The 22,353-nt window shown below is 44.7% G+C and overlaps 1 protein-coding gene across 1 annotated transcript; it reads left to right on the top strand.

Annotated features, from left to right (window-relative positions):
• The first annotated feature begins 659 nt into the window (after window positions 1-659).
• Window positions 660-22,004, top strand: LOC144277919 (gametocyte-specific factor 1-like). The gene is made up of 7 exons (XM_077838940.1): window positions 660-681; window positions 6,749-6,849; window positions 10,014-10,140; window positions 10,703-10,789; window positions 11,250-11,313; window positions 15,739-15,833; window positions 21,978-22,004. The coding sequence occupies exons 1-7, from the start codon at window positions 660-662 to the stop codon at window positions 21,989-21,991; spliced, it is 510 nt and encodes a 169-aa protein (XP_077695066.1). The 3' UTR covers window positions 21,992-22,004.
• The last annotated feature ends 349 nt before the right edge of the window (window positions 22,005-22,353 follow it).

Consider the following 22,353-nt stretch of genomic DNA (forward strand, 5'->3'; position numbering starts at 1 on the left):
ACGTGGTTCCCGGTACCCTACATTATACGTGGGCCCCCAAGAATAAGCTTGTATCCTATGCATGTACAGCGTAGATATAAAGTCTACCACTTGCTGTAGTGCAGTTGATCTTTGAGACTTAATAGCTGTGATGGATAAATTGAAATGACTTTAAAGTTATTTCCAGTGCCTGGAAGTTGAAGCTAGAAAAACGCAGAATGGAAATAAGGTTTATTTTTAACAGGGAGGATAATTAACCATTGGAAAAATTACTAACTGTTGTAGATTCTCCATCAAATTTTAGAAAGACATCCAATTTTGTTTTCAAAAAGATCTGCTCTAGGTCAAATGGGAATTAATTCATGGCAGTCCTATGCCTTGTGTTCTACAGAAGGTCAGCCTAGATCAGTAGTTTTCAACTTTTTTTCATTTGAGGACTCCTAAAAAATTTTGAATGGAGGTGCAGGACCCCTTTGGAAATCCTAGACATAATCTGTGGACCCCCAGGGGTCTGCAGGTGACAGGTTAAAAACCACTCATAATTGTCTCTTCTGGCCTTAGAAATCTGTGAATCTCCTCATTTTTCATCTGTAGGGTTGATATTTTTGGAGGAGAGTGACACTGAGAGACTGGCTCAAAGCATCCTCCAACAAAGCTTCAGTTCTTTCAGCAGCAGTAAAATGGATTTAGAAGGCAACTATGGTAAGTGTTTCTTTGCTGGCTTCTAATATTCATGCAGGGAACTGGACTAGATGACGTCTCGAGGTCCCTTCCAGTCCTACAATTCTATATTTCTATTCATGTATCCTGCAAAGATACAGTGAGAGACAGCTTAGATCTTTGAAAGTATGAAAGTATCTTAAACTTGGTTAAAGGAGGAAGTGGAGTAACTTTCCGCTATAGGCATTAAGTTTGGTGAATATATGCTTCTGTGTATTAGAGCAGCAGTTCACAACTTCTTTCATTCTGGGACCCAAAACCAGGTGCAGTGGTGGTCTTGCAATTCAAAACCACACAAACTTTAGAGGCAATAAAGGATAATGTGGGTCAATATCACAGCAAGAAACAATACCTAGGTTTTGCAAGGTGGGTGTGAAACTGGCTGGGTAATATGTAGTTGTTGGGTCCGGGACTGGGTGTTCTGAGACAAATGCTTCTAGGCAGTGTATTGGGTGCAGATACTCTACATCATGACCCAACCTTTGTGAGCCAGGAAGGCTGGAGTGGGGGCATAACTGCAGCTATGTGTGATTCGTTTTATTTATTTAGCGTATGCAATCCGGCCAAGTCGCAGCCTTCTTATCAGTGATGTTCAAGGCATGAAGACCACCAGGAAGTTGCCATTTTGCAGTCCTCCACAGTGTGCATCATGGTTTGTGGGTTCCCACATTGACCTAGTGGACTATGTCCCCCAGCTGCAGCATGTCTGTGGTCTGGAGAAATGGATGATCCAACTAGCAGATCAAATTTGCTTTGTGGGGTACAAACTGGTTATAAAGCTACAGTCATGTCTTGTGCAGCCAGGGCCTAAATCAGTTTCCTGGGGATCATCCCAGTGAAGTAACTGTTCTTATTAAGGCCCTGTCCTTGCCATAATTCATAATTGACTTTATTACCAGTGGCTGGCTCCAAAATGCGTTTTGCTACAGACGCAACATGATTAATATCCTGTTAGTACTAGGGCTGTCAAGCAATTAAAAAATGTAATCGCGCACTTAAAAATAATAAAATACCATTTAAACATTTGTGGATGTTTTCTACATTTTCAAATATATTTATTTCAATTACAACACAGAATACAAAGTGTACAGTGCTCACTTATATTTATTTTTTATTACAAATATTTATGCTCTACAAAAAAACCAAAGAAATAGTGTTTTTCACTTGACCTAATACAAGTAATATAGTGCAATCTCTTTATCATGAAAGTTGAACTCGCAAATATAGAATTATGTACAAAAAAAAATTGCATTCTCAAACAAAACAATGTAAAACTTTAAAGCCTACAAGTACACTCAGTCTTACTTCTTGTTCAGCCAATTGCTAAGACAAACAAGTTTGTTTACATTTGCAGGAGATAATGTGTCCATGCTGATGAGTTCTGCTCAATAACGAACCAAAGCAGTGTGGCCCAACACATGTTCACTTTCATCATCTGAGTTAGATGCCACCAGCAGAAGTTTGCTTTTCTCTTTTGGTGGTTTAGATCTGTAGTTTCAACATTGGAGTATTGCTCTTTTAAGACTTCTGAAAGCATGCTCCACACCTCGTCCCTCTCAGATTTTGGAAGGTACTTCAGATTCTTAAACCTTGGGTCGAGTACTGTAGCTATCTTTAGAAATCTCAGATTGGTACCTTCTTTGTGTTTGGTCATATCTGCAGTGAAAGTGTTCTTAAAATGAACATCATTTGCTGGGTCATCATCCGCAACTGCTATAACAGGAAATCTGTGGCAGCGTGCGGTGAAATAGTGCAGGGGGCGCACCGCTCTCCCCCAAGGAGTTCAGTCACACATTATTTAACCCATTATTTTTTTTAACAAGTGTCATCCGCATGGAAGCACGTCCTCTGGAACAGTGGCCGAGGCAGGAAGGGGCATACGAATGTTCAGCATCTCTGGCATGTAAATACCTTGCAATGCTGGCTACAAAAGTGCCATACAAATGCCTGTTCTCACTTTCAGGTGACATTGTGAATAAGAAGTGGGCAGCATATCTCCCATAAATGTCAACAGACTTGTTTCTCTCCGTGATTGACTGAACAAGAAGTAGGAGTGAGTAGACTTGTAAGGTCTAAAGTTTTACATTGTTTTGTTCTTGGGTGCAGTTATGTAACAAAAAAATCTATATTTGTAAGTTGCACTTTCACGATAAAGAGATTGCACTTCAGTACTTGTATGAAGTGAATTGAAAAATGCTATTTCTTTTGTTTATCATTTTTACAGTGCAAACATTTGTAATAGAATAGAGTGAGCACTGTACATTTTGTATTCTGTGTTGTAACTGAAATCAATATATTTGAAAATGTAGAAAACATCTGAAAATGTTTAATACACACACACAATAGAATACCAATTGAAATGTAACTGTGTGATTCATTTTTTTAATAATTTTTTTTGAGTTAATCGCGTGAGTTAACTGTGATTAATCGACAGCCCTAATTAGTACCATGGTCAGGTAAGGGTGCTGCCCTCTCCAGAGGCCTAGCCAGGTATATGGTGTTGGTTTGATGCATTGAGGACTTTTTTCCACCCTATAGTAGTTCATGGATGCACGGGCTTGGTGCTCTGGAACCATTGAATGAAGTTCAGGGCTTGTCTACGCTTCCGCTTAAGTTGTTGTCACTTATGTCTGTCACGGATATGAAAAAGCCACCCCCCTGAGCTGTCCACACCAGCACTAAGTCAGTGGGAAACACTCTCATTCTGTCATAGCTTCCACCTTTCACTGAGGTAGAGTAATTATGCTGACAGGAAAGCGCTCTCTGGTCTTCATAGTGCATTTACAGTTCTGCCCTAGCTTAGCGCAGCTGCAGTGAGTCTGGTGAAGACTAGCCCCCAGACCAGGACCCTCTTGCAGTGTGACTACCCCTTGGGGCACACTCGCACTAGGACAAGCCTCCTGGGCTTCAGCTCCTCCTTGGTCTGACCTCAGAGCATTCAGCATCCCTGTCGTACGCCATAAGCTCCCTGCAGTGAGCCACCTGAATAGGACACCTGGGGAAACCTTACATGCCCTCCAAAGGGGCCATGCACCTCCGACTTCAGCAGTCAGGAGTGACTCTCATCCAGCGGTGTAAAACAGAAGGGTTTATTAGTCGTCTGGAACACAGCATAGAGCAGAATCTTGTTAGCACAGAAAGCAGGAAGTTACAGCAAAGTTCAACTTGAGGAGACCCAGAGCCATGGGTCTCTCCTCCTGAGTCCCAAACCAGGAGTCTGACCAGCCTCCAGCAGTCCACCTGCAGTCACACCCAGTTGCCCCTCCTCCATCTTGTATGCTGTTCCCCAGGCAAACCGGTCACCTGGCCTCCACCTCCCTTTGTTTTCCAATTCCTCCAGCTGGCTCTTGCAGAGGATGGGGCCCGGCAATCAGTTGCCAGGATACAACTATTGTCTGGGCCCAGGGAGCTAGACGGCACTTGTACCTTCCCTCTCAGGGTATCTGCAAAGGTCACACACCCTTATCCCACCACCTAGATACTTGTGCAACACATAGGGAAAACTGAGGCGCGCACAGTATTCATGCAAACACTAGGACATTTTCCACTTCGTCACAAGTAGCCATTTGTCCTAAGTACCTGTGTCAGTCTTTCTCAATGGCCTGTCTCTCAGATCTCCCTGACACTGTTTAGAAAGGCTGCAAGCTTTGGATTCATCAAGGGCAAGTGATACCTGACCAACCTGATTGCCTTCCATGATGAGATAACTGGTTCTGTGGATATGGGGAAAGCAGTGCATGTGATATATCTTGACTTTAGCAAAACTTTTGATACGGTCTCCCACAGTATTGTTGCCAGCAAGTTCAAGTAGTGTGGATTGGATGAATGGACTATAAGGTGAATAGAAAGCTGGCTAGATTGTCGGGCTCAACGGGTAGTGATCAATGGCTCCATGTCTAGTTGGCAGGTGGTATCAAGCGGAGTGCCGCAGGGGTCAGTCCTGGGGCTGGTTTTGTTCAACATCTTTATTAATGGTCTGGATGATGGGATTAATTGCACCCTCAGCAAGTTTGCAGATGACACTAAACTGGGAGGAGAAGTAGATACGCTGGAAGGTAGGGAAGGGTCCAGAGTGACCTAGACAAATTGGAGGATTGGGCCAAAAGAAATCTGATAAGGTTCAACAAGGACAAGTGCAGAGTTCTGCACTTAGGAAGGAAGGAAGGAAATCCCATGCACTGCTACAGTGCATGGGAAGGACCTGAGGATTACAGTGGATGAGAAGCTGGATATGAGTCAGCAGTGTGCCCTTGTTGCCAAGAAGGCCAATGGTATATTGGGCTGTATTACTAGGAGCATTGCCAGCAGATCTAGAGAAGTGGTTATTCCCCTCCATTTGGCACTGGTGAGGCCACACCTGGAGTGTTGCATCCAGTTTTGGTCCCCCCACTACAGAAGGGATGTGGAGAAATTGGAGGGAGTCCAGCGGAGGGCAACGAAAATTATTAAGGAGCTGGGGCACATGACTTACAAGGAGAGGCTGAGGGAACTGGGGTTATTTAGTCTGCAGAAGTGAAGAGTGAGGGGGAATTTGATAGCAGCCTTTAAATACCTGAAGGGGGGTTCCAAAGAGGATAGAGCAAGGCTGTTTTCAGTGGTGGCAGATGACAGAACAAGAAGCAATGCTCTCAAGTTGCAGTGGGGGAGGTCTAGGTTGGATATTAGGAAACACTATTTCACTAGGAGGGTGGTGAAGCACTGGAATGGGTTACCTAGGGAGATGGTGGAAACTCCATCCTTAGAGGTTTTTAAGGCCCGGCTTGACAAAGCCTTGGCTTGGATGATTTAGTTGGTGTTGGTGTTGCTTTGAGCAGGGGGTTGGACTAGATGACCTCCTGAGGTCCCTTCCAACCCTGATATTCTATGGTTCTAAGCTGGTCCCTGGTATCAAAAAGGTTGAAAAACACTGATTTATGTAATCAATCTGGCCCGTCCTCCTTACTTCCAGCTATCTAGAAAACCTCCCACTGTCCGTTGGTCCATGTTCCTTTCTGTGCATGCCCTCTGCACACTGATACAAACGTGGATAAATAGCATGGAAGGTGTGAGGGGAGACACATTTGTGATGGCAAGAAAGCTGCTGCACGGACACAAACTGAACCCTGAAGAAGAGGTCTATGTATGCTTGAAAGCTTGTGTGTCTCACTATCAGAAGTTGGTCCTCCCCTACCTTGTCCCTTCTGTGTAACTGTTAAGTGATTAAGGTGACTCATGCCTGTCTCTGGGTCATAGTATGGACTAGGAGGGAACGCTTTCAAAAAGTGCCTGTGACTTAGCCCCTCACTATGTTCAGTGAGTGTTGGGCTCTTAAGCACCTGCCAACCTCTGCACTTTACAGGGCCAAGTGCTCTGTAGTGCAAATTGCATCCTTAACTCCAGACATGTTTGTTTTAGTTTGCTTTTTTTCTTAATCCAGCAGAGATGGCCTTGGAGTATGAAGGTAAATGCAAAAGGATTTACTTCAGAATGCTGTGCTTCTGCCAATCCTTAGCATGTCACTGCTGTACAACTAGCTAATTTGGTAGCTTCAGGGGTTTTTATAGTAATGTTTATTTCCAGCTCACTGTTCTGCATAAGTATAGTCATTAATATGTACTGGCCACTCTGCACTACTGATTGCGCTTTCATAGAATCATAGAATATCAGGGTTGGAAGGGACCTCAGGAGGTCATCTAGTCCAACCCCCTGCTCAAAGCAGGACCAATCCCCAATTTTTGCCCCAGATCCCTAAATAGCCCCCTCAAGGATTGAACTCACAACCCTGGGTTTAGCAGGCCAGTGCTCAAACCACTGAGCTATCCCTCCTCAGTTTTTAATTGAATATTCCACTCACCCAAAATCCGAAGTGAATTTGGTTGGGTACACACAATGAGTGCCAACTTAGCAGTTTTGCATTTTTGTCTCGGCTATTAAAAATTGATGGCTTAACCCCGTTAGAGGGCAGCTCCAGTACCTAGTATGTTTCCACTCTTGTTAATTGTGTTGATGATGAACTTAGATCTTGTTTTACAGAATGTTTTCTTTTGTCTTTTTATTCCTTCTCTTCCAGTTGATGCTTTGGATCCAGAGAGGTTAATACAATGTCCCTATGATAACTATCATCAAATCAGGGCCTGTCGGTTTCCCTATCATCTTATAAAGTGCAGGAAGGTAGGATGGGATGTTAAGGTCTCTAATGCACTTGGGAAATCATATTTTTGTAAATGCTAATGCATGGTGAGCTCAGTACGCTGTGCTGCCTTTTGCTAGAAGGATGCATTCACTTGCTATTAGGCTGGAAGAAGCCATCTTTATTTCATATTTATATCGCTCATCCATTTACCACTTCGTAAAAGCATCCAGTTCATATTTAGTAATGCCCTTCAGATCAGTGCATTTACCCTGAAGAAAGGCGAAACAGGTTCTTCAGAATACCTAGCTCAGTGATGGGATCCTATTCTCTTCCAACAGTTCACTCATGGGACCAGGGTATTTACTTCCCAATACAGGCCATGGAGCAAATGCAGCCAGAGTTATATGGATGCTTTCTGGCTGGCCAAAGCAGAAGCAATCTGATGTTGCAGTTAATTCTTTACTTTGCAATCAGAGCAGGAGAGCTGCTAAGCCATCTTTTTTTTATATTGCTAATAACTCTATTCAGTGTACATCTGTCTGCAAGTCCCTCTTCTCAGTCTTCTATCCTGGGCGAGAATGCTGTATATTTAAGAGGAGAATCTGCTCCTTTCTTTTGTCCTCTCAGTCTAGTATCTTATTTTAAGCTCTCCAGTGCTAGTGTATATTAGTTGTACAGGTATAAGCACACTTATATCGGTATAACTGCATCCACGTGTTAAGATGATGTACTGGTGTGATTGTATTGGTTAGGAATCACACCCCTAGCCAACATCGCTATAGTGATAGAAAAGCCATGCAGAGCAAGCCTGAGCAGTGGGTTCGTCCTCTTTGTATTCTTGCTCTTTTCTAAGGGTAAAAGCTCTTCATTCAGTGGGGGACAGTAGTGCTCTTCTATGTCCACACTAGTTTACCTATACTGGCAAAATGCCCCCAATATAGATGTGGCCTCAGCTGGAACATTGAGTAACTTCCCTCCTGTTTCAGAAGGGTTAAATTAACTGCAAAGACTTAAGCTCTAGCGCAGGCAGAGACTTATCATAGAATATCGGGGTTGGAAGGGACCTCAGGAGGTCATTTAGTCCAACCCCCTGCTCAAAGCAGGACCAATCCCCAATTAAATCATCCCATCCAGGGCTTTGTCAAGCCTGACCGTAAAAACCTCTAAGGAAGGAGATTCCACCACCTCCCTAGGTAACCCATTCCAGTGCTTCACCACCCTCCTAGTGAAAAAGTTTTTCCTAATATCCAACCTAAACCTCCCCCACTGCAACTTGAGACCATTACTCCTCGTTCTGTCATCTGGTACCACTGAGAACAGTCTAGATCCATCCTCTTTGGAACCCCCTTTCAGGTAGTTGAAAGCAGCTATCAAATCCCCCATCTTCCTTCTCTTCCACAGACTAAACAATCCCTGTTCCCTCAGTTTCTCCTCATAAGTCATGTGTTCCAGTCCCCTAATCATTCTTGTTGCCCTCTGCTGGACGTTTTCCAATTTTTTCACATCCTTCTTGTAGAGTGGGGCCCAAAACTGGACACCGTACTCCAGATGAGGCCTCACCAATGTCGAGTAGAGGGGAACGATCACGTCCCTAGCTCTGCTGGCAATGCCCCTACTTACACATTCCAAAATGCCATTGGCCTTCTTGGCAACAAGGGCACACTGTTGACTCATATCCAGCTTCTTGTCCACTGTCACCCCTAGGTCCTTTTCTGCAGAACTGTTGCCAAGCCATTCGGTCCCTAGTCTGTAGCGGTGCATGGGATTCTTCTGTCCTAAGTGCAGGACTCTGCACTTGTCCTTGTTGAACCTCATCAGATTTCTTTTGGCACAATCCTCCAACTTGTCTAGGTCCCTCTGTATCCTATCCCTGCCCTCCAGCGTATCTACCACTCCTCCCAGTTTAGTGTCATCTGCAAACTTGCTGAGTGTGCAATCCACACCATCCTCCAGATCATTAATGAAGATACTGAACAAAACCAGCCCCAGGACCGACCCTTGGGGCACTCCACTTGATACCGGCTGCCAACTAGACATTGAGCCATTGATCGCTACCCGTTGAGCCCGACAATCTAACCAGCTTTCGATCCACCGTATAGTTCATTCATCCAGCCCATACTTCTTTAACTTGCTGGCAAGAATACTGTGGGAGACCATGTCAAAAGCTTTGCTAAAGTCAAGGAATAACACGTCCACTGCTTTCCCTTCATCCACAGAACCAGTTATCTCGTCATAGAAGGCAATTAGATTAGTCAGGCATGACTTGCCCTTGGTGAATCCATGCTGACTGTTCCTGATCACTTTCCTCTCCTCTAAGTGCTTCAGAATTGATTCCTTGAGGACCTGCTCCATGATTTTTCCAGGGACTGAGGTGAGGCTGACTGGCCTGTAGTTCCCAGGATCCTCCTTCTTCCCTTTTTTAAAGATGGGCACTACATTAGCCTTTTTCCAGTCATCTGGGACCTCCCCCGATCGCCATGAGTTTTCAAAGAGAATGGCCAATGGCTCTGCAGTCATATCCGCCAACTCCTTCAGCATTCTCGGATGCAGCATACCAGCCCCGTGGACTTGTGCTCGCCCAGCTTTTCTAAATAGTCCCGAACCACTTCTTTCTCCACAGAGGGCTGGTCACCTCCTCCGCATGCTGTGCTGCCCAGTGCAGTAGTCTGGGAGCTGACCTTGTTCGTGAAGACAGAGGCAAAAAAAGTACATTAGCTTTTTCCACATCCTCTGTCACTAGGTTGCCTCCATCATTCACACTTTCCTTGATTTTCTTCTTGTTCTCTAGTTTGTCTCTTACTTAATTTACAAATAAAGTGGCTGAATTATTTAGGGTTTCAAAGCACTTACTCCCCATGTAGGGTTTTTAGGGCAATTTCATCTGTGCACTGAACCATGCCAGTGATGACACTGCAACAGTTTCACTGTGCTTGTTCTGGGGCTGATCTTCAATCAGATAAATGCAGGGCGTAGTTTAAATGTAAAAATAAACAAACATAGGCTGTATCATAAAGGATGCGTATGCTTTGCTGTTTTTCCACTGCTTTTGTGCTCAGGACCTGAACTAAGTTTGACTTTCCTTGTTTTAATTTTTTCAACCTATTTCAGGATGCAGAATGCACAAACCCTTCACTAGTGATTAGAAAACACAAGGGTTTGGGTGAATTCAGTGAGATATCACATGCTTTTTCTGTTTCTCTAGAACCACCCTGAAATTGCAAAGCAGCTAGCCACATGCCCCTTTAATGCCCGCCATCAGGTTCCCAGAGCTGAGATCAGCTGTCATATATCAAGCTGTGATGACAAAAGCTGCATTGAGGAGCACATTGGTGAGAAAATATTAGACTCCTTCGGCTCTGTAAACTCACTTTGGGAACTCTTGGGCTAACGGAGTTCTAACGTAACTTCTGCTGTTAATGTTAGATTGTTTTAATGCTCTATTATTCCATAAGCAACCCTTTACCTGTAAAAAGAAAAGGAGTACTTGTGGCACCTTAGAGACTAACCAATTTATTTGAGCATGAGCTTTCGTGAGCTACAGCATCCGATGAAGTGAGCTGTAGCTCACGAAAGCTCATGCTCAAATAAATTGGTTAGTCTCTAAGGTGCCACAAGTACTCCTTTTCTTTTTGCGAATACAGACTAACACGGCTGTTACTCTGAAACCTGATGGATTTTGTATCCCTTTGCTACCTTCAAGATGCCCATCCCTGGCCTCAAGAGTTTTGCTCCTAAAACTAGGGGAGTACCTGATCAGCTTCCAGTGTATGCTGCTCCTCTCCAAGGCCTAGAGCTATTCTACAGCTCGGTCAAAAAATGATTAATGTACCTAAAATAGGATTTTATTTTATCCAAAAAGATTTTCTCACTAAGACTCTTCTTTGCTTTAAGTGAGTCAGTCAAATAACTGCCAGGGAGAGAAGATGAACATTGTCAGCATGTGGCAGCCGCCCCCATGTGACGAAGATTGGGATAGAGGTAAGGACGTAGGTTGATGACACGGGCTGTCAGCGCCTGCTATTCCCTTCTTCTTGTCCCCAAAGAAGTCACATGGACTAGGAGAGAGAGGTCCCATAGATTCTTCTGCACAGATCATGTGTTGGGACACCCAATTATACTGTCTCTGAACAAATGAAGCTCTCCTGCTTCACAGGCTCTTCCACATGCCTTCTATTCTCTACAAAACTTCTGTTGTTTTCCATATAGTCTGTTGCACCATCTGTGCTTTGATGAAAATGGAAATTGATGATAACCTTTATACTTTATATTTCTCAGTTAAATGTCTGCTTTGCTGTCACTTATGCCAAGCCTTAAAAAATTCTCATTCCGTTTTGTAAACCTAGCAGCGTCTCTGCCATATTTCTTATTTGATGTGGCTATGACGCTTGCAGAAGTTACTCGGTACTGAGCCACAATGATGTCTATTTCCTTTTGGCAGATCTACAGGAGCAATCAAATTCTGCTTTCGTTTGGGGCACGTTCAGTAGTGGCGTAAACAGGTAGCAAAAGGTGTATTTCTTGTGACAGTGCTTTCCATAAAAGATGTGCTTTCAAACTACTTTGAACTCATGCTGCTGTGTTGTTGGGAAGATGCAATTTACTTTATGAATTCTATTTTTGGGGTGATGGTGGGGGCGTTCCCACTGGCATGACTCAACATTCCTGTGCCCCTGGGTCAATGTTTCCTGTCTCCTTTTAGTGGCAGATCCATAGGAGAGTATAAGAACATACTGTTGCTACCAGATAATGGTTACTCCTCTAGTTCTACTGTAGTACTATTAGTGCTGATGGTCCTGGGTTCAATCCCCACTGGTTCTGTATTTGTTGGGGGGGTTATTAAACACTAAACTGGGCTTGATAGAAATGCAGACTGATGTCAGCTGTTAAGCAATTTAGGCTTAAACTTCTGACAGCTAATCTAATCTCTCATGACCTGAGTCAGAAATAATCATTTTGTGGTTTGTGTAATCACAATGCAGGATTGGAAAATGAAGCATAATGTGTCTGGTCATTATCTCTGTCTCACCCCTGAACACCCAAATCATTGTACTGTGCCTTACCTGTCTAATCAGAGGACATCAACATATGAACTTCTACAGCCTGTAACAGTGACATAGAATTGTAGGACTGAAGGGACCTCGAAGTCCTCTAGTCCAGTCCCATGCACTCATGGCAGGACTAAGTATTATCTAGACCAGTGGTTTTCAAACTGCGGGTCGTGACCCAGAACTGGGTTGCGGAATGAAAGGCACTGGGCCGCGGCGGCTCTCGTCAGCACTGCTGACCGGGCTGTTAAAAGTCCCGTCGGTGGTGCTGCCCAGCTAAGGCAGGCTAGTCCCTAGCTGTTCCGACACAGCACTGTGCCCTGGCAGCGGCCAGCAGCAGGTCCAGCTCCTAGATGGGGGGTGAGCCCCAGGGCTCCATGCGCTGCCCCCGCCCCGAGCACCGGCTCTGCACTCCCATTGGCCAGTTCCCGGCCAGTGGGAGCTGGGTGGGGCAATGCCTGTGGGCGAGAGCCATGCGGAGCTGCTTGCACCCCTGCGCCTAGGAGCCGGACATGCTGCTGGCCGCTTCCGGGGTGCAGCGTTGTCCGCAGTGCCAGGAAAGGCAGGAAGCCTGCCTCTGCACCCCAGCTGCACCGCTGACCAGGAGCCTCCCCAGGTAACACCACACCCCTGTCCCAGCTCTGAACCCCCCAAACCCAGAGCCTGCTCCTGCAGCCCCAGCCCAGAGCCCCTGACCCCCTCCCACACTCTGAGCCCCTCATTTCTGGCCGCAGCCCACACCCCAGACTCCTCATCCCCAGCTCCTTTGGATCGCGGGCATCAACAGTTTTTTTCAACTGGGTCACCAGAAAAAGAGTTTGAAAACCACTGATCTAGACCATCCCTCACAGATGTCTGTCTAACGTGCTCTTAAAAATCTCCAGTGATGGAGATTCTGCAACCTCCCTAAGCAATTTATTCCAGTGCTCAACCACTTGGACAAAAGGAAAAACTTCCTGTCAAACCTAAACCGCCCTTGCTGAAATTTAAGCCCATTGTTTCTTGTCCTATTCTCAGTGGTTAAAGAGAACAGTTTTTCTCCCTTTTCCTTGTAGCAACCTTTTATCTACTTGAAAACCATTATGTCCCTCCTCAGTCTTCTCTTCTCCAGGCTAAACAAACCCAATTTTTTTCAATCTTCCCCCACAGGTCATGTTTTTTAGACCTTTAATCAGTTTTGTTGCTCTTCTCTGAACTTCCTTCAATTTGTCCACATCTTTCCTGAAATGTGGCACCAATCTTTGGACACAATACTCCAGATGACATTTAATCAGCATGGACTAGAGCAGTAGAATTACTTCTCGCGTCTTTCTTACAACACTCCTGCTAATGCATCTCAGAATGATGTTGACTCCTGTTTAGCTTGTGATCCAGTATGACCCTCAGATCCTTTTCTTCAGTGCTCCGTCCTAGGCAGTCATTTCCCATTTTGTATGTATGCAACTGATAGTGGAGTACTCTGAATTTGTTCTTATTGAATTTCATCCTGTGACGGCTTCCCCCAGGGGTGCCACCTGGGACTGGGGTTCCACTGAGCCCACTGACTCACCAGCCTGGGCTCCCTCTCAGCACTGTGCTGCTGTGACAGGCTATAGACTGCTCCTGGACCTACACTCCCAGCAGCATTCACACAGGCAGGGACACACCCAGCTGCAGTTTCATGCAGGCTTTGGACAGCCACTGCATGATCCAGCAATAGAGAGGCTACAGCCAAAATAACCCCCAGTCTGGGACCCCAGAGCTGTACCATCCCGCCCTGATCAAAACCCCAATCAGTATGAATTTATTACCCAGTTCGCCATTCCCTCAGTGTGGAGAGGACAATGCATACTTGTGTTAACCAGGCTGAGATTTTCCCCCAGACACTTTGGTCACAGGCATACCAGTTTAGATAAAGCAAAAAAGTTTAACTACAAAAGAGAGATTATAAGTGATAGAAAACAGACCAAAGCAGATTACCTAGTAAATAAACAGAACTGCAAACTATAAGCTGAAAATACTAGAAAGATTGGATCTGAATTAACAAATTCTCACCCTGGTTGATGATACAGTCAGGCTTGCAGATTCTTAAGGGACAAGCTGCATTTGTTTTGCAGCTTGGGATCTCCTACCCTGTTCTAAGACTTTTTCTTTTAGAGCTTCTCTCTGTTGAGTTGTGGGGAAGTGAAGAACAACCAACGATGTCACTCCTTGCCTTATATAGCTTTTTCATATGGTAGGAGCTCTGTTTCAAACTTGGTTCCCAGACCAGTTTGTGGAAAAATTCAGGTACCCCAAATGGAGTCCAGAAGCATGGTCTGGTCACATGCCCTTGCAGAGTCATAGCAGCCATAACTTACAGACTGGCCTTCCACAGGAAGGCTAAGCTATTCCACAGCCCATTGTCTTTGTTGATGAGCCATTAGCACTGTTTGGCTTCTTCATTGTTGTACCTGAAAGGCTGGCTGTGGGTGTTTTCCAGAGTAAGCCCCTTTGAAATACAGATACCTAGTCAATATTCATAACTTCAAATACAAAAATGATACATGCATACAAATAGGATAATCATATTCAGCAAATCATAATTTTTCCAATGACACCTTACATGACGAACTTGTACAAAACATCATAATTATGCCATAATCATCCTAATAATAATACTATGATGACTATGGAGTGGTGCACATCCTATTTACTTCAGACCATTTCTCCAGTTTGTCCAGATCATTTTGAATTTTAATCCTGTCCCCCAAAGTACTTGTAACCCCTTGCAGCTTGGTATTGTCTGCAAACTTTATAAATGTGCTCTCTATGCCATTATCTAAATTGCTGATGAAGATACTGAACAGAACTGGACCCAGAACTGATCCCTGTGGGACCCCACTCAGTATGCCCTTCCAGCTTGACTGTGAGCCACCTACTCTCTGGGAACGATTTTCCAACCAGTTATTCACCCACCTTGGAGGAGCTCCATCTAGGTTGTATTTCCCTAGTTTGTTTATGAGGAGGTCATGCGAGACCATATCAAAAGCCTTATTAAACTTAAGATACACCACATCTACCATTACCCTCCCCCATCCACAAGGCTTGTTACACTGTCAAAGAAAGCTATTAGGTTGGTTTTGCCACGATTTGTTCTTGACAAATCCATGCTGACTGTTCCTTATCGCCTTATTATTTTCTAGGATTCGGCAATTTGATTGCTTAATTATTTGCTCCATTATCTTCTCGGGTACTGATGTTAAGCTGACTGGTCTGTAATTCCCCAGGTTGTCCTTATTCCCCTTTTTATAGATTCGGCGCTATATTTGCCTCTTTTCTAGTCCTCTGGAATCTCCTGTCTTCCATGTCTTTTCAAAGATAATTGCTTATGGCTCAGATATCTCCTCAGTCAGCACCTTGAATATTTTAGGATGTATTTCATCAGGCCCTGCTGACTTGAAGACATCTAACTTGTCTAAGTAATTTTTAACTTTTTCTTTCTCTATTTTAGCCTCTGATCCTATCTCATTTTCACTGGCATTCACTGTTAGACGTCTGCATGAAGTCTGCATGTATAGAGATGACTAGGGCATGTGTGCTGAGATGCCATTTACAGTTGAGGGCAGTGCAATACTGATAATCAAGCTTTAACTCTGGTTTTTCTTGCCGTCTTTGGCTTCTTTCTTTCTTGTCTGGATGACTGATTCTGGGGATTTTAGTCAAAGTAGATGGCATCAACATGTTGTACACTTTTCTCTAGCCTTTGTGAGGAGAAGTAACTGTTCTGATTGCATGAAGGTTTGTTTAAATTAACATACTCTGTTGTCTTCAGTTTTAGAAGAATACTTGAATATTTATAGTAAAAGGTACTTGGCTAAAAAGTACACATGTGTAGGATAATTCGTCTTTGATCTCTTTCAGCCCTGGGTCCAGCGTAGTAATGGAACAAAAGAGTAACCTAATGTCAGGCATGAGAGCACCCAAGTCCTTGCCATATAGCCTATCCTGGAAAAGCAGTAAGTACAACAGCTGGTGGTCTCCTCATGCTGTAAGATGGGACCTACATGTTAGCTCAAAGTGGAACAGGATAACTTTTCTCTGTATTTTTATTCCGTGTGTCAGCATTCTCCTCCATAAACTGAAATGCTTTTATTACCACCATCAGCAAGTGGAGATGGAGAGCTCTGTAACACAATCCTCCCTAGAAGCAGCTGCATTTCTGTAGTAGATGGAGTGTCTTCTGTCTCCAGGTTTTATTTTGCTGTAGGTGGCATTGTGTCAAAGGTTGTCAGGCTCCATGTATTGCCCCCATTACTGTAGCATCTGACATTTAACTTATTCACCGCTATTGGTTGAACAAAAGTCGAGGCTTACAAACAGGTCTGAGTTTGGCACAGTGGAGCTCAACACAGTTGTAGCTCTTCGGGGATAGCTGCTACTGAAGTCAGTGGAAGCTGTACACGTGTGTAGCAGCTGTAGCATTTGGTTTGGTTTTGCAAAACTTGATTGAAAACTCAGAGCTAGGGTGTGTCTATCCAGGAAAACCTACCAGTATTACTTCCAAGGGGATGTAATCTAAACTAAAAAGGCCATTGTTTGGAATAAGTGTTCATGTAGGAAGTCACCCACATAGTGGTGTAGTAATGTGTATTCCTGAGGGAATTCTGCACTAAAAATTAAACATTCTGCACACAATATTTTAAAATTCTGTATATTTTATTTGTCAAAATAATAATATAATCACAGGAGTTTCAATTATTTTGGGATCTTATTTCAAAATACCTGTCAGCCAGTATGTCTGTAACAATACAGACAGCAAAAAAAAGATTCCCCCAGGAGTAGAGAGTCAAAGAAACTCCTACAACAACCCAGTTCCTGTTTCTCTGTTATGCTTTTGTTGGGCACCTGTCTGAGTGTGTCACACACATCAGCTGGGCCCATCTTGGGAGAAATCTCTGTCCCTCCAGTCTTAGACATCCACACCCCCTCCCCTCCCAGAGTCCAGCTGTGGGGCACCCCCTTAGTCCCCCAGACACCTGCACCCCCTACCACCCAGAACCCAGGGATCCAGAGGGAGAAACAGCCTGATGCTGGGTCCCAGGCTTGTACAGAGTTTCCTGCATGCCACTTCCTTCCTTCAGGACCTGCTGGGAACTGCACCTGCATGGAAAAGTCCAGCTCCCCCTCCCCCTGGCAGTGACATGTATTTGCAAGCTGGAGAGCCAGGCTCTGCTAGGTCCCGCATCTGCTACTGACAGCCAGCAGCTTTGCAGCACTAATTCTGCTCTGGGGGGGATGGGGGGGGGAATGAAATTATGTGCAAATTCTGCACTGTGTTGTGGCACAAAATTCCCCCTGGAATAAATGTTGGTAAATTTCCCCTATATACAAGCCTGGGTCTGTTCCCAATGGTGTCTATGGGTGAGTCTATTGTAGTTGTTGGGGAGTGTGGGCTCAAGACTTGGCATTTTTCTCAGTCATCTGAGTCCATCCCTGATGAGCTGAAATGGCTGTTATCCCTCCCAAAGTCAGATCCTGAGCTTCAGCTCCATGCCTTACTCTGAATGCCCTGTCTCAGCCCTTTGCTGCATGGCTGCCGTGCTTTCCTGTCCACCACATGTCCTGCTAGTGGAGGGGACGAGGATCTCCAAACCGCAGATGTCAGGCTGTGGGGACTGGAAACGGCTCAGAAAAGGAAGCAAAAATTACCCAGGGTCTGGAATGGCTTCCATACAAGGAGAAAAGGAGTACTTGTGGCACCTTAGAGACTAACCAATTTATTTGAGCATGAGCTTTCGTGAGCTACAGCTCACTTCATCGGATGCATACCGTGGAAACTGCAGAAGACATTATATACACACAGAGACCATGAAACAATACCTCCTCCCACCCCACTGTCCTGCTGGTAATAGCTTATCTAAAGTGATCATCAAGTTGGGCCATTTCCAGCACAAATCCAGGTTTTCTCACCCTCCGCCCCCCCCCACACACACACACAAACTCACTCTCCTGCTGGTAATAGCCCATCCAAAGTGACCACTCTCTTCACAATGTGTGTGATAATCAAGGTGGGCTATTTCCTGCACAAATCCAGGTTCTCTCACTCCCTCACCCCCCTCCAAAAACCACACACACAAACTCACTCTCCTGCTGGTAATAGCTTATCCAAAGTGACCACTCTCCCTACAATGTGCATGATAATCAAGGTGGGCCATTTCCAGCACAAATCCAGGCTTTCTCACCCTTCCCCCCCCCCCCCCCCCCCGGAAACACACACACACACACAAACTCATTCTCCTGCTGGCAATAGCTCATCCAAACTGACCACTCTCTAAGTTTAACCAGAATGTCGGGGGGGGGGGGGGTAGGAAAAAACAGGGGGAAATAGGCTACCTTACAAGGAGAGACTAAAGAGATGACTAAGCGGGATGTGATAGAGGCCTATAAAATCATGATTGTTGTAGAAAAAGTGAATAGAGAAGCATTATTTACCATTTCACACAATACAAAAACCAGGGGGTCACCTGATCAAATGAATAGGCAGTAGGTTTAATACAAACAAAAGGAAGTACTTTTTCACACCGTGCACAACTAACCTGTGGAACTCATTGACATGGGATGTTGTGGTGACCAAAAGTGTAACTGGGCTTAAGCAAGAATTGGATAAGTTCATGGAGGATAGCTCCATCAACAGCTATTAGCCAAGATGATAAGGGATGTTACCCCATGGTTTAGGTGACTCTAAATCTGTAACTTCTAGAAGCTGGGAGTGGAAGAGAGGGGTGGATCACTCCATAATTGCTCTGTTGTGTTTACTCCCCTTGAAGCTCTGGTAGGGGCCACTGTTGGAGACAGGATACTGAGCAAGATGGAATATGATCTGACCCAGTATTGCAGCTCTTATGAGCTCTTGCCACATATGACTCTTCACAAGGTTTTGTTCTTTAAAAACCGATTCAGTTGCCCAATGTCCCAAGAGCCCGATTCCCAAAGCATTGAGTTCAGGGTATCTATTATTAAACAGCCTGGTGGTATTCCATGCCATTTGGATCTTAGGGAGGGAGTTTCATGTATTTACACTATACTTAATTGAAAATCTTTTACCCCTTAAACAGCAACAGGCATTAACTGGAAGGAGGTGTGACCCATTGAGCGCTTTTCTTGGTCCCCTTGTCAAACTGTATCTGTGACGGACTGGCCATAAAGCTGCCCTGTTCCGGGGATGCCTGTGGCTTGAAAGAAAGCAAGATTTTGCAAGAGAATTCCTTTGAAGTAGCCATTAGTTTAAACATTAGGGAGGATTATGGTCTTTTACTTCTGAGTATATGACAGAGTTTCTGTAATCTGAGCATCTGTTCCCAGTGTGAGCCCCACTTGCTACAGAGACAGTCTCCTTGATCTTGGGCAAGTTACTTAAGCTCCCCGTGCCTCAGTTTCCCTATCTACAGAATGGAGGGATAGTAATTTTAAGGTCAGGCTTGACAAAGCCCTGGCTGGGATGATTTAATTGGGGATGGGTCCTGCTTTTGAGCAGGGGGTTGGACTAGATGACCTCCTGAGGTCCCTTCCAACCCTGATATTCTATGATTCTATGATAATACTTACCCTGCGAGTTAAGTATTACTAGTTATCTGAGAAGATAAACATGCAATTTATAAAGCATCCTCAGATGAAAGGTGATAGAGAAGCACAAAATAGCATTATTACGGTTTACACTTTGGGTAGGAATTTGCCAGTTTAAAAAAAAAGGCCTCCACTTTTGCAGGAGATCCCCATTGAAATACACATGCTACTTGACGCCTGCTGTAAATTGCCAGGCGAAAGCGTGAATGAACTGAGAATGCAGCATCATGGACACAGTTATTTGCAGTGCAAAACACACTCCACATAAATGGGGGCTTGGTATGAAGCTTATTTCTGTAGTTTATTTTTATCACTGTATTTTGAGCTAGTAGGTCAGGATTCATGTAACTGTAACTCTGAGGTGCTGAGTGATGAATACGTTTCAAAAGCATAACGTCTAATAGTCTGGATGTAATCTGATTTAAGAAAAATCTGAAAATTGTAACACACTATGCTAATCGACTCCTTTGCACCAAGCAGGATATTTTTTTTTACCCTTTAAGTGCAGTTCTCCTGTCAAAAGCAGCCTTACATAAAACACATGGGCGGGGGAACAAGAGAGAGGTGATTAATTCCCAAGTTTTCCTCAGGTGTTAGGCCAGAAAATTCATGACGATATTATTTATATCGTTGTTACAACCAGGATCTCATGGTGCTAAGGGCTGTACAAACAGAGAACAAAAAGACAGTCCCTTCCCCAAAGAGCTTAGAATCCAAGTAAGAATCTGAAAGTCACGCTGGCTTGTGCATTGCCAAGAATTAGAGATTCTGCAGCTGGAACTCAGTTTGACTAATCTGGCTATACACAAGCCAGCTCTCCCTCTCAGCTTTGCTGGCTTTGCAGGGCTAGCAGAAGTAGTTTGGTCAGTAAAGTAAGCAGAAAGATAACAAACAAATGCACAGAAGTGGCAGGTCAGAGTAAAGGGAACTGTCTAATATCCTCGCTTTTCAAGCCAGAACTAAACTTTAAAAATGTTCCAGTACTTAGAGCAGCAGTGAAGCTTGCATTTTGCCTTCAAAACACCTCTTTTGGACTCCTTTTTAAGCAGACCTGTTAGGTACAACCAGATGCTTAATCACCTCCCATGATTAAAAAGCCAGGCAGCCCAGGATATTGTACCAATTTCACAATAAAATCTGCTGGGTGCATGTGTCTAGGGAGTACAGGGTGCGTTGTCGGCAGCCCTCTGCTTTTTTTTATGCTGAGGTGCATGGATGGGAAATTGGTACTTGAAAAATGACTGCTCATCAGCTTTTGCTACGGTCATCACTATGGGCTGGCTGGCTGTGGTATGGAATAGTCGACTATTTCCAGATGCTGGACAGTAGGTGTCCTGATTTCAGGTGGAGAGTCCACATGAATCATTGGACAGGTACTGGAACATTTCACAGACAAAACCTGCAGTCAGTCTTGTCACTGTATGGGCAGGCCACCTTGAAATTGTGTGCACCTGTATCTGATTAGATTTTCTAGTACATTAATCTTGTGAGATGAGGTTTTCTAAGGAGGATACTTGGGTGAAAGGGGGAATGGCTTAGCTCAGTGCCTGAAGGTCACAGCATTGATAAACACACACTGGAGATGAGTTCAGATGTGTCTGTGTACATTTGGATTGGTTGAGAGTGAGCTAAAGCAGAACGACTTACTCCAAGTGTGTGGTAAGGACCCTTAGCGTGCCCAAATAGAGCAGCTGGTCATATAAAGCTTTAGCCAGCTTTCTAGCCAAGGTGTGGTGAGGATCCAGTCTAGCAGGGTTTCCTGGAGACCTACAGAACGTACCTGTGCTTCATATTTGATCTTTCTTAATGAACATTGCACTATGGGCTGATGCACGGGATCAGCCTTGTTCTGCTGGGTCGGCTCCCAAAGTCACAGCAGTAAGGACGGTTGCTTGGTTTACATTCCACTGAAGGTGTTGGAGCTCCAGCCAGACAGGCTGGGTCTATTTTTGGGAAGGAACTAATGCTGAGCTCTGGGCTCAGGTTGGGCACTAGTCCTGATCTTGCATGAGCACAGCCAAAGGGGCAGGAATAACAGCATCCCACCATACATTGGGACTCTATATAGAGCAGTGAGACACCTGCTTCCCCCAGTTAAGGAGCTTTTCCTGCATGTTGCTTGTAAACAGAGAATGGTTTGTCTAATAAACTCCCCCCTTCTCTGTGTATATGAAAGGGCCCCATAGCCTGTATCCAGGCCTCCAGTCCCATTCCCCTACTCCCTGGTATGCTGACCAAGGAGCAAAACGCTAGCTCCCCTGTGCTCGTACAGGTGTTGCTTATGCTCTGGGGGTGGTAGCATGAGGAGTGCTGCGTCGCTGCTTTGGGGAGACCGCAAACTGCCTGGCTGTGAGCACGAGTGTGGAAGAACAGTCCAAGTGTCTGCGTTTCAACACAGTGATTGACTTTGGTGAGGGAGTAGCTTGTGGACCTAGACTGAGTCCAAAGCAGCTTGCCTGATGCTTACAACTGAGGGATGATGTTAGAGCTGCTATTGTTGATTATCTAAAATCTCTTGCTTTTTCATCTAATTGCAGGAGCCGGTAACTGAAGACCAGAGAAGACGCTGCTATTGAGTGCTCATCATCTGTTTCCTTTAGAAATGTGAGGTGCTGGTTAGGAGACTCTGACTTATAAATTCCCTCTGTGTTGGCTAAGCACTCGCAGTCCTAACCTTCCTGCAGAACTGTCCTTCATGTATCGACTGCTGTCCCGAAATTATCCCGACCAAGGTAATTAGACAGAATGCTGTTAACCCTTGATATCAGAGATCAAACCCTCAAAAACTAACTCCACACACGCTGATGCTAAGGAGCTAGCAGAGTTCAAACTGTCTGGATCAGCATGCTCTACAAGTTACCTGCTGTAGGGGGTTTGCGTAAATCATTGCTCAAGCCCTGCATGTCTTTGGAT

The sequence above is a fragment of the Eretmochelys imbricata genome, chromosome 20 (genome assembly GCF_965152235.1).
Source record: "Eretmochelys imbricata isolate rEreImb1 chromosome 20, rEreImb1.hap1, whole genome shotgun sequence".
Classification (NCBI taxonomy): domain Eukaryota; kingdom Metazoa; phylum Chordata; order Testudines; family Cheloniidae; genus Eretmochelys; species Eretmochelys imbricata.